Below are 12,947 nucleotides of genomic sequence, written 5' to 3'. Positions count from 1 at the left end.
TACAGCCAGCACAAAATTGCAAACTTAATTAATGTTTTGGGGTTTTTTTTTGCAATATTTTTGTTCGCTTAATTGTGTAGTTCTCTAATACAAACGTTGTAAATAGCAACATTCTGTCACCATGTCAAAATTCTATGTTTTTTTTAAATAATTTAAATCTTTTTTTTTCTTTTTGGTTATTTTGTTTTGAGACATGAAACAAGGTCTCATCATATATCTGTGGGTGACCTGGAACTTGCTTTGTAGACCAGATTGGCTTCCAACTCACAAAGATCTGCTTGTGTCTGCCTCCTATAGTGCTAGGATTAAAGGTGGCACACCCCCACACTTAGCTAACATTTCACTCTTTTCTTTCTTTTTCTTTTTGTTTGTCTTTTGTTTTTCAAGACAGCATTTCTTTTGTGTAGCCCGGGCTATCCTTGAACTCACTCTGTAGATCAGGATGGCCTAGAATTCAGAGAGATCCACCTGCCTCTGCCTCCCAAGTGCTGGGATTAAAGGTCTGTGTCTTGCTAATAATCCCATTGGACAATGGCTGTAGAGATGTCCAGATCTCAGCTGGTGTGCAATTGCTGTAAACATGCCCATTAGATATAAACAGATCCGTCATGGAATAATGCTTCTCTAAGAGCTTCTTATTGGATTCTTGTATCTGCCCTCAGAGCTACAAAATACCTGGCCTCTCAAAATAGCAACAAAATATCACTTGGCTTTGATGGAGCTCCTTAAACAAAATGTTTTTTTTGTTTGTTTAAGATGTCTTATATTCATTCTAGAATGACTTCCTGAGGCTAGACAGAAAGTAGAATAATAATAACTGTTTTCGGCGCAGTTGGGCGCAGGCCAGTCTCTTCCATATTCAGCCAGTTATTCACTCAAGAATCTGAACATTCATTATTGGACCTGCTCTGCTGTGGTTCCAGGCTTCCCTTTATTGCTTGAGGGCTTTATCAGCTCAGAAAGGGTTGCTGCACAGGGAGGCGACAGCTGGCCTAAACCAGAGTAGAGTCCTGAACTGGAGGAAGGGAGTGCAGCAACCAGCTAATGTTGTCAGGGTGCTGGGGCCCACTATTTCCTGTCATCTTCATGGTGTAAAGTATTCGCTGTAGCACAACCCATCAGCTGCTCTGTGAGGGGGTGGCTCTCACTGTGACCACGTTCCCTGAGAGAGAGTCCATTCATCCAGAATGGAGGAAGAAGCCGCTCACGTGCACCTCAGAGTCCAGACAAGCGTGGGGCATGTGGGAACCCATGCTTTTCTGTAGCTCATGGTTCTCTCCGTTTTTCTCCTAGCTCCATACACCATCATCACTTTCCCTTTCCTGTTTGCTGTGATGTTTGGAGATTTCGGGCACGGCATTTTGATGACGCTTTTTGCTGTATGGATGGTGTTGAGGGAGAGCCGGATCCTTTCCCAGAAGAACGAGAACGAGGTACTGTTTCAGGGACTCCTGCACTGGATCGAACTTAGTAATATCTCAAGCATTCGTGATGACAGTAATGGTCTAAAAGTCCATGAATTTACAAAAAGGGAAGAATAAAAGTTGTTTGAATATTAAAGAGGCCATGTGCTATGCATGCAAAAATTATTTTAACAGTCTTATTTCATTTGTAGTTGTGGGGGTTGACTGTTGGGCCTCACAGGCAAGTGCTCTGCCATGCCAGATGCTCCCCCAGGCGTCTTAGCCTTATATTTTAATCATTAGTTGAAGCTTCCAGAGCCAGGATGGGGGGCACTGGTGCATGTTGGTATAGTATAAGTAGTAGTATCTCAACGGACGCCGCGACACTGGATCTGATAACTCCTTCTCTCTGGCTTCAGATGTTTAGCACCGTGTTCAGTGGTCGATACATTATTCTTCTGATGGGAATATTCTCCATCTACACTGGTCTCATTTACAATGACTGTTTTTCCAAGTCTCTGAATATCTTTGGGTCATCGTGGAGTGTACGGCCAATGTTCACTGACGGGAATTGGACGTAAGTTGCAGAAACCAAAAATCTAAGCTAGTTCCTTGTATGTCCAGCTCTGGCTTGTCAAGCGAGCAGTAAACTAACTCCCCTTTAGGAGAGCTTGAGAAAGTGTTTCAGAGGGAGCGCTGTCTCTTCTCACTTATGCTCCAGTCTGTGAAAGACTATATGATTTGTCAGCAAGTGTCAAGATGTGAGCCTGTAAATTAATGTAAAATCTATTTATTTTTTTGTAACTTAAAAGCAAGTTACCTAAATTCCCTCCCTAGTATGTATTAGTGCTTACCTTTTCTTTGGATTTGATTTCTTCTTGTTCTTGGATACGAATTCCTCCTTTCTTCTTGCACTTACGTATGTGAACTCAGTTGTGTGGAGATGCGTGTGTGTTTGTGGAGGCCCACGGTTGGCCCTTCCTGACTCATCTCACACAGTGAGACTTCTGGTCTCCTCCTGAGCCTAGAGCTACCGTCCAGCTAGGCCTGCCAGCTTATTTGTCTCCACCTCCCCACCCCCATAAGGGCCGCTCTACCTGCCTGGCTTTCATGCAGGTTCTGGGGATACAGAGTCCTCAAGCTTGCAGGCGAGCAGTCCCTGCTGGGCCATCTCCCCGCCAGTGATAACTGTATTAGTTCCTTTTGTGCTCGGTGTTTAGACCTGGTAGTTTCCTTTCCTTGATCCAAAATAAAAATGACTTTCTTTAACCCGACAGGGAAGAGACGCTTCTGGGAAGCTCTGTTCTCCAGCTGAACCCAGCTATCTCTGGAGTTTTTGGTGGACCGTACCCGTTTGGCATTGATCCAGTAAGTGTGCCTCTTTCCTACATGTGGCTTTCCCCAAAGGTTGGTGCTTGTTTGTTTGTTATGAGTGCTAAGAATTGAACTGAAGGCCTCGTGCATGCTAGACAAATGCTCTACCTCCTGAGCTGTATGCCAGCCTCAGTTTACTTTTTTTTTTTTCCATTTTGAGATACATACTTACCAGGCTGTCGTTGAACTCTTCTCTAGCTCAAGCAGGACTTGACCTTTTTAATCTTCCTGCCTCAGCTTTGAAGTTTTTAACTGATCTTGAAATGAGAGGTTTAAGGTGGGGATAATTTATAATCCCTGCACTATGGAGACTGCTGTAGTAAGATCACCCCAAGTATGAGACCAGCTCAGGCTATGCAGTGAAACTATCCAAAAGAAACAAAAACCCTAAAAACGAACTAAAAATTAAAACAGAAGCTGGGGAGATGCTCAGTCACTGAAGTGCGTGTGATGAGGACGGTTCAGGTCTCAGTACCCACATGGCAGACAGGCATGTTGGCATGCACCTGTAGCCCCAGCACTATGGAGCAGAGACAGGCCGAGCCTGGGGCATCACTGACCAGCCTCTAGCCGAATCAGTGAATGCTGGGATCAGCGAGAGACCCTGCCTCAAAAAGCCATGTGAGGCGCAACTAGGGAAGACGCTCAGCATCGGCCTCTAGCCTCCATGTGCACACATACACATAGACACACTCAAAGTGTTTTTAAATATTCTTAATATAAGATATGTTAAAAGTTAGAGTTTTTTAAAAATGCACATACAGCCGGGAAGTGGTGGCTCAAGCTTTTAATCCCACCACTTGGGAGAGAGAGGCCAGCCAGGTTTACAGAGTGAGTTTCAGGACAGGCTCTAAAAGTACAGAGAAACCCTATCTCAAAAAAAACAAAAAACAAAAAACAAAAAAAAATGTACATACAAGATTTTTTGTTTTTATAGAAATACAGTGGTATAATTATGGATACAAATAATGTTTTTCTATCATCATTTCTCAACATATAAGTAACAAATTAGTGTCTCTTTGGGTTGTGTTGTATGAGAATATTTTCTTTTCATTTTCTGTATTTGTATGGATGAAACCCAGGGTCTCAGGCACGCTAGGCAAGCACTCTAACCACTAAGTTATGTCCCCAGCACAAAATGTATAAACCCTGGCTTCAGACTCTGGCACTCACACACAAAATATCATTGTTGATACTTTTATGATATGATGGCTGTATTGTGGCCATGTTTTTCAAAGAAGCCTTATTTTAGAGAGCCATACTGAAATATTTATAAGTAAAACACTAGACTACTGTTTCAGCCTTGCCCCAGAGTGATACGGAAGTGGGGAGATGACACAGTGAGGCAAGATCATGGGTGCACATGAGCAAAGCTGACTGATAGGCACTTCAGAGTTTGTTTCAGTGTTGTCTTTGTCTGGATACATTGTTTAGAATTTTCCATAGCAAAAAAGGGTATTTTTTCAGGTAGATGGATAGTATTTTTCCACTTAAGAATTCTTTGTATAGTACCTTCTGATTTTCTTACATTGTAACAGATTTGGAACATCGCAACCAATAAACTGACCTTCCTTAACTCCTTCAAGATGAAGATGTCTGTTATTCTCGGGATCATCCACATGCTCTTTGGAGTCAGCCTGAGCCTTTTCAACCACATGTGAGTCCCTGTCTCTGTCATCAGAAGACTGTGTTACTCAGATAATACTTTTGCCTAAAGAGGTCATCACACCTTTGCAGAGGAATCAGTGACTCAGAGCCCCATTCTATATTGTAGAAGCAGCTTATATTATACAAACATTGTGGGCTTAAATGGGGCTTGATATCAGTTATTAACCATTCGTAGGCGCAAAAAAGATCTTTGAAAAAGATGCAGCAATTTTCATTCGATTTAGCAAATTCTTTTGATGATGATGATTGACCCAGGCCATGTACCTACCAGACAGACACTGAACGATGGATCTAAACCCCAGGCTTACGTGAATTTTTTTAAGAATATATATTAATTTTATTTTGAATTGTGTGAGGGGGTATGTACATGTGTATTGGGGTTCTCGTGGAGCTGGAGTCCCCTGAGATTGAGAGCTGTCTGATGTGGGTGCTGGGAATTTGTACTTGGGTCCTCTGCAAGAGCAGTAAGTGCTCTTAACTAATAAGCCCTCTCTCCAACCCCATTGCTTCTTCCTTGATGTGTAATTCATACAAAATCCATATATTAGATTTTCCAGGCACTTTCTCAAAGTGGTGGATGTGGCTCTGGAGGCATTGGAGGCCCACAAGTTTGGAGATGTTGCCTCTGTTGTCTCCAGCACTTCTGGCTGTAATTAAATTGACACAGGCAGGGCTGAGGGGACAAGCAGCGCGTAGAAAAAAATCTATCGAGCGCTTGTGTCAGTGAAGGAGTGCCAGGGGCCTGCTAACCCTTCATACCATTTTCCTCTTTTCCTTCTTAGCTATTTCAAGAAGCCCCTGAATATCTACTTTGGCTTCATCCCTGAAGTAATCTTCATGACCTCCTTGTTTGGCTACCTGGTCATCCTTATCTTCTATAAGTGGACAGCCTATGATGTCCACTCATCTAGGAATGCACCAAGCCTCCTGATCCACTTCATCAACATGTTCCTCTTCTCCTACCCAGAGTCTGGTAATGCGATGCTGTACTCGGGACAGGTACGTCAGCCCTAGAGGAGGGGTGTTGTGAGCCACATGTCACTCTGACCTGAAGAAAGTCTAGAAACATGTTCTGTAGTAAATGGCTTTCAGCTCATATCACCACGTATACTCAAACCACTCCCCGACCCCTCTTAGCTCGGGAGGGCTCCCATTAATCCTGACTGTAAAGGATAGAATTTGTAGGGCTCAGTGCCATAGGCCTGTAATCCCAGCACTTGGCAGGCTGAGGTGGGAGGAGCCAGAGGTCTAGGCAAGCCTGGGCTAACTAGTGAATTCCAGGCCAGGCTGAACTACATAATGAGGACGTGTCTCAAACAATTAGATGAGTAGTGAGGGAAAGGAGCAGAATTTAGAACTACCGTTTTGTGGGACAGTCACTGGGTTTCTCATGGCACCTGCTCATTACTTAGAGAACCAGGTAATGATCATAGACAGTGAGAAAATACTGTTTGGGAGGAAATTTGTGCTGTGGTTGGAAACCGTGTGACTAATGGACTGTATGAAGCACCTTGTCTCTCACTTTGCAGAAAGGGATTCAGTGTTTCCTCATAGTGGTTGCCATGCTCTGCGTCCCTTGGATGCTGCTCTTTAAGCCCCTGATCCTGCGCCATCAGTATTTGCGGAAGAAGCATTTGGTGAGTATATTTCCATAGCTGGAGGTTACTAGACTTTCTCCTTGTTTAAGATCAAGGCAGTTCCTCAGAGCACATAATTAATGGTGCACACATGCATGCATTCTTAAAATGCATTGTGTTACATACGAGCATGAGCACCGGGCCTGCCAGTGGCTCAGACACCTGAATTCCAACTTCAAATGACTGGATTGGAGTGAATAAGTCATGTTTTTACCTCTCTTGGTCATGATTTACTCATGCTCTCCCCAGCAGAGTCCAGGCCTGGGCCTGTCTGGATGCAGCGTCAGCCAAAACAGGGTTAGACGAGCTGCAGATAGCAAACCCACTCGTGTGGTTTGCCTGGACAGCCACAGGACACCAAGACACTTTTTTTTAAAAATGAGACCATGATGCTTTCACGGACCAGAACATCTGGGAAAGGGTCTGATTTAAAGCACACTGGTCTTTTTCTTCTTCTTTTAAAATGCAGCCTTTGCACACACAGGTGTTTACTTAATGCATGTGTGTATACCAGCTCTACACACATACAGAGTTAAGCTTGCCAAGCGTTCAAAACTGCGTGTAGTTTCTGGCTATCCAATAATGCTTCTGTACTGCACTGCCTGGGAAAACCCGAGAGATCTTGTTGCATGGTTCCTGTGGCTGTGAGATGACCCCTCCCGTTGGAGAGCAGCTGAGTTACAAGACCCTCCTTCTCCCTTTTCCGACCATCTTCATCCTTTCATGTACCTCCATTCGTCTCTCCTTCCCCTCCCCCCCCTCTTCGTTCTCTTCTCCCTTCTTCTTTTCTCCCATTCACTATCAGGAAGGGCAACCCGTGGAGGCCCCAGTCAGCCCAACCCCGAGCCAACAGGGACTAGAGGCAGCATCGGCTGCAACAGTGAGTCAATTAACTCCAGCCGAGTCAATGTTTGTCTAACGAGTGGCAAACAATGCACCCGAGTTCCTTTTTAATGCTGTTGAGAGCGTGGGACCTGCGCTCTCAAGAAGTGCGTCCTTGTTGCTCACTGAGACGATGACAGAGGAGCCTTCCACCTCTTAGGAATAGATTCAGGTATCATCTTTACCATTGGCCTGCTAAGTTTCCGTTCAGATGTGTAAGTACGGTCCTGCCCTGGGGAGCAAAGTGGCTCCTGTCTCTCCTCGGGTCCCATCATCTTACTCGAAGACAGCAGCTTTTGGACTCATCCACTTTTAAGTCTGTATTTGTGACCATGTGTGGGGTAAGTTTTCAGTGTGGAGGCAAGAAGGGCTCAGACTCTTTCGTTGATGTCTCCGTACTTGAGAGTCCATCTTTAAAGGATACATGACCATAACTTGCCTTCCTTAGAGAAGGTCTGTATCTCTTTCCCTTGCTGGGATCCCAATGCCCTTGTGTACTGAGCCCTCCCCTCTCGCGTGTGTCTCCTGCATGCTACACACCTGTCAGAGCAACCAAATCCATCTGTCTGGCATTCCCCTCCTCTGATACTAACTTCCATTCCAATGACCACACTCTGAAAGTTAGGCATGTGAGCATTTGTCCTCAAAAACCATCTTTTCACCAGCATCTTAGAATGCAGTAGGATCTGTGTAATCCAACATTCCAGTTTCCCTGGCTGGGATTGCCCTATTTAGCAATATACTTCTTTAAGGAAAATGCATGTCTGTGCCAGATGCAACTTTAATCTTGCTATTTGAAATGATTTTCAAGTACTGCCCATCGCTGATTTTCTTTCCATGTAGTCTTCTATCTCGGCATCGCAAGGTGCATCTGGAAAGTTCTTGACGCCTTTAAGTCTGGTGCCATCTTCCATGATAAACTCCACAGAAAAGCCCTGCTCATCTGGAAGCTTTCACACTGGGGTCATCTTAGCCACTGGTTCTGTAGCTGAATGAGGCTGAGGCTAAGAGCACAGATCTACTTCTGTTCTGCTTCTTGTCTCCTTGGTTGTCTCTGTGAGTGGCATTATCACAGTTCAGCTTTCTAATCCTTGCTGGGGTGTCTCCCATCTCTTTCCTGGAGCTCTTGTTCCCTGTGCTCTACAGGATACTCGCTAGAGTCTGGCTGGGAGGTCCAACCTGCCTGTTCTCACTTCTTCTGTTGGCTAGAGAAACCTTTTAGACATGGCCTCTGTTTGGGGAATCCCAAATTCTGAAGACCTTCTTCCTCCACCCTGTAGAACCCAGGTCAAGATACAATGGAGTCTCCCCTGCACCCTCTGTAATGCTTAGAGTCCTCCCTTTGGAGGCAGCGAGGTGTCTTCTGTACCCAGCCTGGGAGTGCTTAGGCTTCCGTGGTTCCCAAACCTGACTGTATATCAGAACTACCTGGTGAACTTTGAATCTGGGTCAAACAGATGAATTGAAGAAAAAAAAATTAAGTGGCCCATAATTCCGTGATCTAAGAAAGGGAGGCATGAAGGAAGAAAGGAAAGGAAGGAAGGCAAGCAATGGGGTATACTTTGGCTGGAGAAAGCCTGTACCACTAACTAAGAAGAGACCTCAGTCCCCACTACGATCCTCTTCCAGGGCACTGCTGTCAGGCTTGGCCTTCAGCACGTGTCTGTCATCTGTCGGTACATGTGTGGACATGTATGCCTAGAAAGAGAGAGATGCTTTAAACCGAATCACTTTTCTACCTCTTGGTGTATCTTAGAGGCTGTTCTCATAGTGGTCCCTAATCTTCATGGTTCCCAGGATGCCCTAGAATCCTCTGGATATGCTGACACTATGTCATCATTGTTGGTGATGGATGTGGTACTTGTGTATCTCAGAGGTTGTCCTCATAGTAGTCCCCAGGCTTTTTATGGTACCCAGCATGCTCTAGAATCTGCTGGATATGCTGAAATTACGTCTTCACTGCCAATGATGGATATGGTACTTGTTCCAATTTTTGCTATTATAAATAATAATGTAGAGAATACCCTGATTCATATGTATCTTACCAGAGTTTGTAAATATAGGTGGCCTAGCAGTGGGACTGTTGATCTCCATGGGTGCAATGTATTTCCTATTTTGGAGTACCCTTCACAATGATTATACCATTTATTCAGCAATGCAAGCCTGTACCCCACCCCAGACCTACTGAATATATACTTTCTGGGGATAGCATAAGAGGATCTATTAAAAATGTAACTTCCAGCTGGGAGTGACAGCACTCAAGAGGCAGAGGCAGGATCTCTGAGTTTGAGGACAACCTGTTCTACAGAGTGAGTTTCAGGACAGCCAGGGCCACACAGAGAAGCACTTTTCTCAAAAAAACCAAAAAAGAAAAAGAAAGAAAATGTAGTTTCCAAGTGCTCTTCCTGTAGCTGTTCCTACGACCAACCTTGTAGGACAGCTCCTATAAGAAAAAAGGAGCCTGCCTCCATAAACACTGGGGGCTGAACTGGTCAGTGAGCATAGTGGAAGAGGTGTTCCAAAGGGTGAAACTAAGGACGGAGACCGCAGGGACGTTCCCAACCCTGCGGACACATTGTTGGAGCTTACTGGACAGGTCACAGTGCAGGCAAGCAGTGCTGAGCTTTGGGTTGACAGAGCCCATAGGAAGTAGTTCAGGGGCTGCTTCCTAATTCCCCTCTGCTCCACCCAGAACCCTCCGGTTTATTTTACATTTTTAAAACTTAGTATTCTTTAGCCACAAATGAATGTCTGTTAGGATGTTGTTTTGTTTGTTTTCCTCCCTGACCTAGGGACCTTTGTTCCTAGACAGACAGATGCATTTCTGGGAGAGGCCACTGGAACCTCGGGCCCTGTTGAAAGCACGTCAGATCTGCGCGTACTCATCCCGTCATTTGCTGTCATCTGTCCCCCCCACACCCCACTTGCACAATTTAATCTTCAGTCCCACCAGCACTTGGGCCCTCACAGACCTTACAGGTCCAGCGCTCTTGTAATGAGAGTGTGTTCATGTTCAGCTTCCCATTCACACAGAGCTCCATTAGCATTGACCAGGGCAAGGGTGCTTCATCTCGGTATTGCTGGATGAGGTGGTAAACACAGGCTGTCGCTCGTGGGGGCCAGAGCAGTGGTGGTTGGGGTGGGGCAGTTACTAGTTTTCACTTAGCTTGTTCAGTCGGTGGGTGTCTCTTTTGTTGTTAGGATGTTTGCCTTTCAGAGGATTGTATGTACTAACCATCACCCTTCCCCACCTCACAGAGTGCCACATTAAAGCCCAGGCGAATACTACTCTTTCTGTTCATCTGTGTAGGGAACTCTCAACTTTGGTGGGATCAGGGTGGGCAACGGACCGACAGAGGAGGATGCTGAGATTATTCAGCATGACCAGCTCTCCACCCATTCAGAGGACGCAGACGAGGTAAGATCCAGTGGTGCGGGCTTCCTCTCCTAACCTGGACAGCGCTAGTCTTGTTTTCTAAGAGGCTTACTCAATCATCTCCTTGAGAAATAAAGCTACTAATGATTGGCCGCCATCTGGCCTGCTTAGGCTGTCGCAGCCTGCCTGGTGGGGCCTGCTCTAATCTCCAGGGGCAGCCACAGACCCACGCAGCTTTGCTCTGCTCTTCTTGAATTCCGCCAGTCTGTGGGGCACTGCATGGGACCTCAACTACTAACTGCTCTCCTCCACCCAGGCAGCACCCAGCATCCCACCTCTTGTTAGCAGAGACACAGGAGCCTTCAGAGTAGCTTCTTCATTCTCCGATCCTCCCAAGAATCCTTGGTCACACTGCTTCCCAGCTATACTCAGGGTTTCTTTTTGAGACCTACCCCATCGATGTGTTCTTGATCCAGGGGTTTTTGTTTGTTTTTAAAGAGCTTTTAAAATTTGTTATCTGAATTCTTTTTAGAGTGAGAGTGGAAAGGAGTCAGGCCAGCCTAGCCTTTCTTTGACTCTGCTTCCGATTTCAGCTCTTTCAGATCTGCTCTCCTTGCCCGAGCACTCGCGGCACGGCGCCTCCAAGCTGGACTAGTACTCTCACCTAGTATTATAGTATTTTTAAAGCAAATCAAATAGCAGTGAGGGACCCAGGCTGCAGTTTTCAGGCTAGCCACTTTGACTATGAGTTGTTGTTTTGTTTTTTTTTAATTGCAGATGTCAGGGTGCCTTTAAAAACATGTATCTTAATTCTGTGATTTCCCTTGGCGTGCATGCTAAGGAGGAGCGCCTGCAGCACCTTAGCCCTTAGCCACCCTCCCTCCACCCAAACAGGCAATAGTGCGTGCTCGTAGCTTGTGACCTTGTGTGCGCTACAGCTTCCCACTAAGTGTGAATTTGTGTTTTCAAGCCTACCGAGGACGAAGTGGTAAGACCAAAGCCTTTGTGTCTATCTGGGGCTTCTCTTTTCCCATCCTGTGCTCACTCTGCCAACCCTACTCCACCCTGGGGCCACACACATGACGCCATGCATCCTGCATCTCATTGGCCATGTCTAACCAGTTTGTGAGCCCACGTTCTGAAGTTCCATCTCCATTAACTGCATCTCATGTCGGTCACCTCTGTCCTTGTGTTGTTGGCTGCTGATCTAATACCTCTGGAACTGGCTTTGAAGAAGCTGCAAGTAATGTCTGTATTGGCATTCTTGAGGTCACCACTCACGGGGTTAAGTCTCACGGGTCTCCACTTCCTCTCCTGTGATGCGTTGGTTGCTCTGCCACTGGGGGTAGTGGTCCCCACCCTGCTCCTCTGAGTGCTCGCAAGCAAAGCTTACCATTCCTCCCTGTCTGAGATGCAGCCAGCCTCTTCTTGCTGCTCCCCCATCAGCTTGGTGATGCTTCAACTTGGGGCCACAAGACCCTTGCTTGGAGTCAGTTTTAGCTTCACGTGACCTGGTTGAAAAGTGAACCACCTTCAAAATGAGCTTTGTCTCTCAGACACATTCAGGAAAAACTAATCCATCTCCATGAAAGGCCATCATATGTTAATATGAAAAGTAGAATGGAAAGACAGGTAAATGTTCAGGCCACATCTAGAGTGGTTCATGTACCAACACGCAGATTTTCAGATAGGTTTCTGAAGGCCTTCCCTCACTGTTTGCATCTTTCCCCCAGACTTCTCTCTAACATCCTGTACCTATGAACCGTCCTCTTCCCTCACCTGGTCTCTCCAAGGGGCAGTGCATGGCCGTGGGAAAACCTTTGCTGTTCTGTGTCAAAACAGGCAGCGTTTGTTCTCCCTGATGGCTGGAGAGGCTCCCTTGCCTGCATCGACAACCATCACTCCTGGACCAGGTGTCTGTGCATAGTTGCTGCCTGAGCTGCCTGGCATGGTTGAGGGGATGAGTGGGATTCCACGTTGCTGAGGGACCTGGCCCTCTCCCGGTATCGCCACCTCCAACAATACTGCTTTCCAGATGCCTCCCTCATTGTGTACCAGTACCTTCAGCAGCAGCAGAATGTTCGAGTCAGCTGTCTGGGGCCATTCATATGGCTGTTTAATCCTCATTTATAGCCATGTCCCTGGGAGGTGGACAGTCACGAAGACAGGCTGTGGTGTAGCCTTTCCCCTCCCTGCCACTGATCACACTCGGGAAATTACCTCTCCCTGGCGTCTGCCAGTCATAACTTTTGTCTTTGCCTGGCATTGCTTCTCCACAGCCAAATTTAGGTAACTGACATTTATGTGATGATTTCACTCAAAGCCATTTCTTAGAAAGCGGCGTGGCCTGCTTCTGTAACTCCCCACGTTGCTTGGATGTAAACGCGTTTGATTCCCCAGGCAGGGCAATTGTGCCCTTGCCTTAGGAGACACTTAGTCCAGATCCAAACCAGGCCCAGACGATTGATATCTAGGAAATCTTTGAAGGCTGTAATGGTTCAGCAAGGGTCAGCGGCCCCTCTCCCTGCTGTGTCTTCACACCAGCTGCTCTCATCACCTCATTCCCACCCACCCTCCCATCTGCGCAGCCGCGTGTCAGGCACTGTG

At 46.2% G+C, this 12,947-nt stretch overlaps 1 protein-coding gene across 5 annotated transcripts in view; it reads left to right on the top strand.

The window, feature by feature from the left end:
* Atp6v0a1 (ATPase H+ transporting V0 subunit a1) overlaps positions 1-12,947 on the top strand; it is a 52,257-nt gene that overhangs the window by 25,754 nt on the left and 13,556 nt on the right. For 2 of the 5 annotated variants that reach the window (XM_075990695.1, XM_075990693.1), the window contains exons 12-19: positions 1,294-1,433; positions 1,823-1,980; positions 2,681-2,771; positions 4,316-4,434; positions 5,228-5,444; positions 5,975-6,082; positions 10,275-10,382; positions 11,311-11,328. In XM_075990695.1, coding sequence (XP_075846810.1) covers positions 1,294-1,433; positions 1,823-1,980; positions 2,681-2,771; positions 4,316-4,434; positions 5,228-5,444; positions 5,975-6,082; positions 10,275-10,382; positions 11,311-11,328 — 959 coding nt within the window. Of the gene's footprint in view, positions 1-1,293; positions 1,434-1,822; positions 1,981-2,680; positions 2,772-4,315; positions 4,435-5,227; positions 5,445-5,974; positions 6,083-6,887; positions 6,963-10,274; positions 10,383-11,310; positions 11,329-12,947 lie in introns of all 5 variants that reach the window. The other 3 variants (XM_075990696.1, XM_075990694.1, XM_075990697.1) reach the window with 2 other exon arrangements.

This window comes from Microtus pennsylvanicus, chromosome 11 (genome assembly GCF_037038515.1).
Source record: "Microtus pennsylvanicus isolate mMicPen1 chromosome 11, mMicPen1.hap1, whole genome shotgun sequence".
Lineage (NCBI taxonomy): Eukaryota > Metazoa > Chordata > Mammalia > Rodentia > Cricetidae > Microtus > Microtus pennsylvanicus.
Note: the sequence above shows the minus strand (reverse complement) of the source record. Positions and strands in the feature narration are given on the sequence as shown.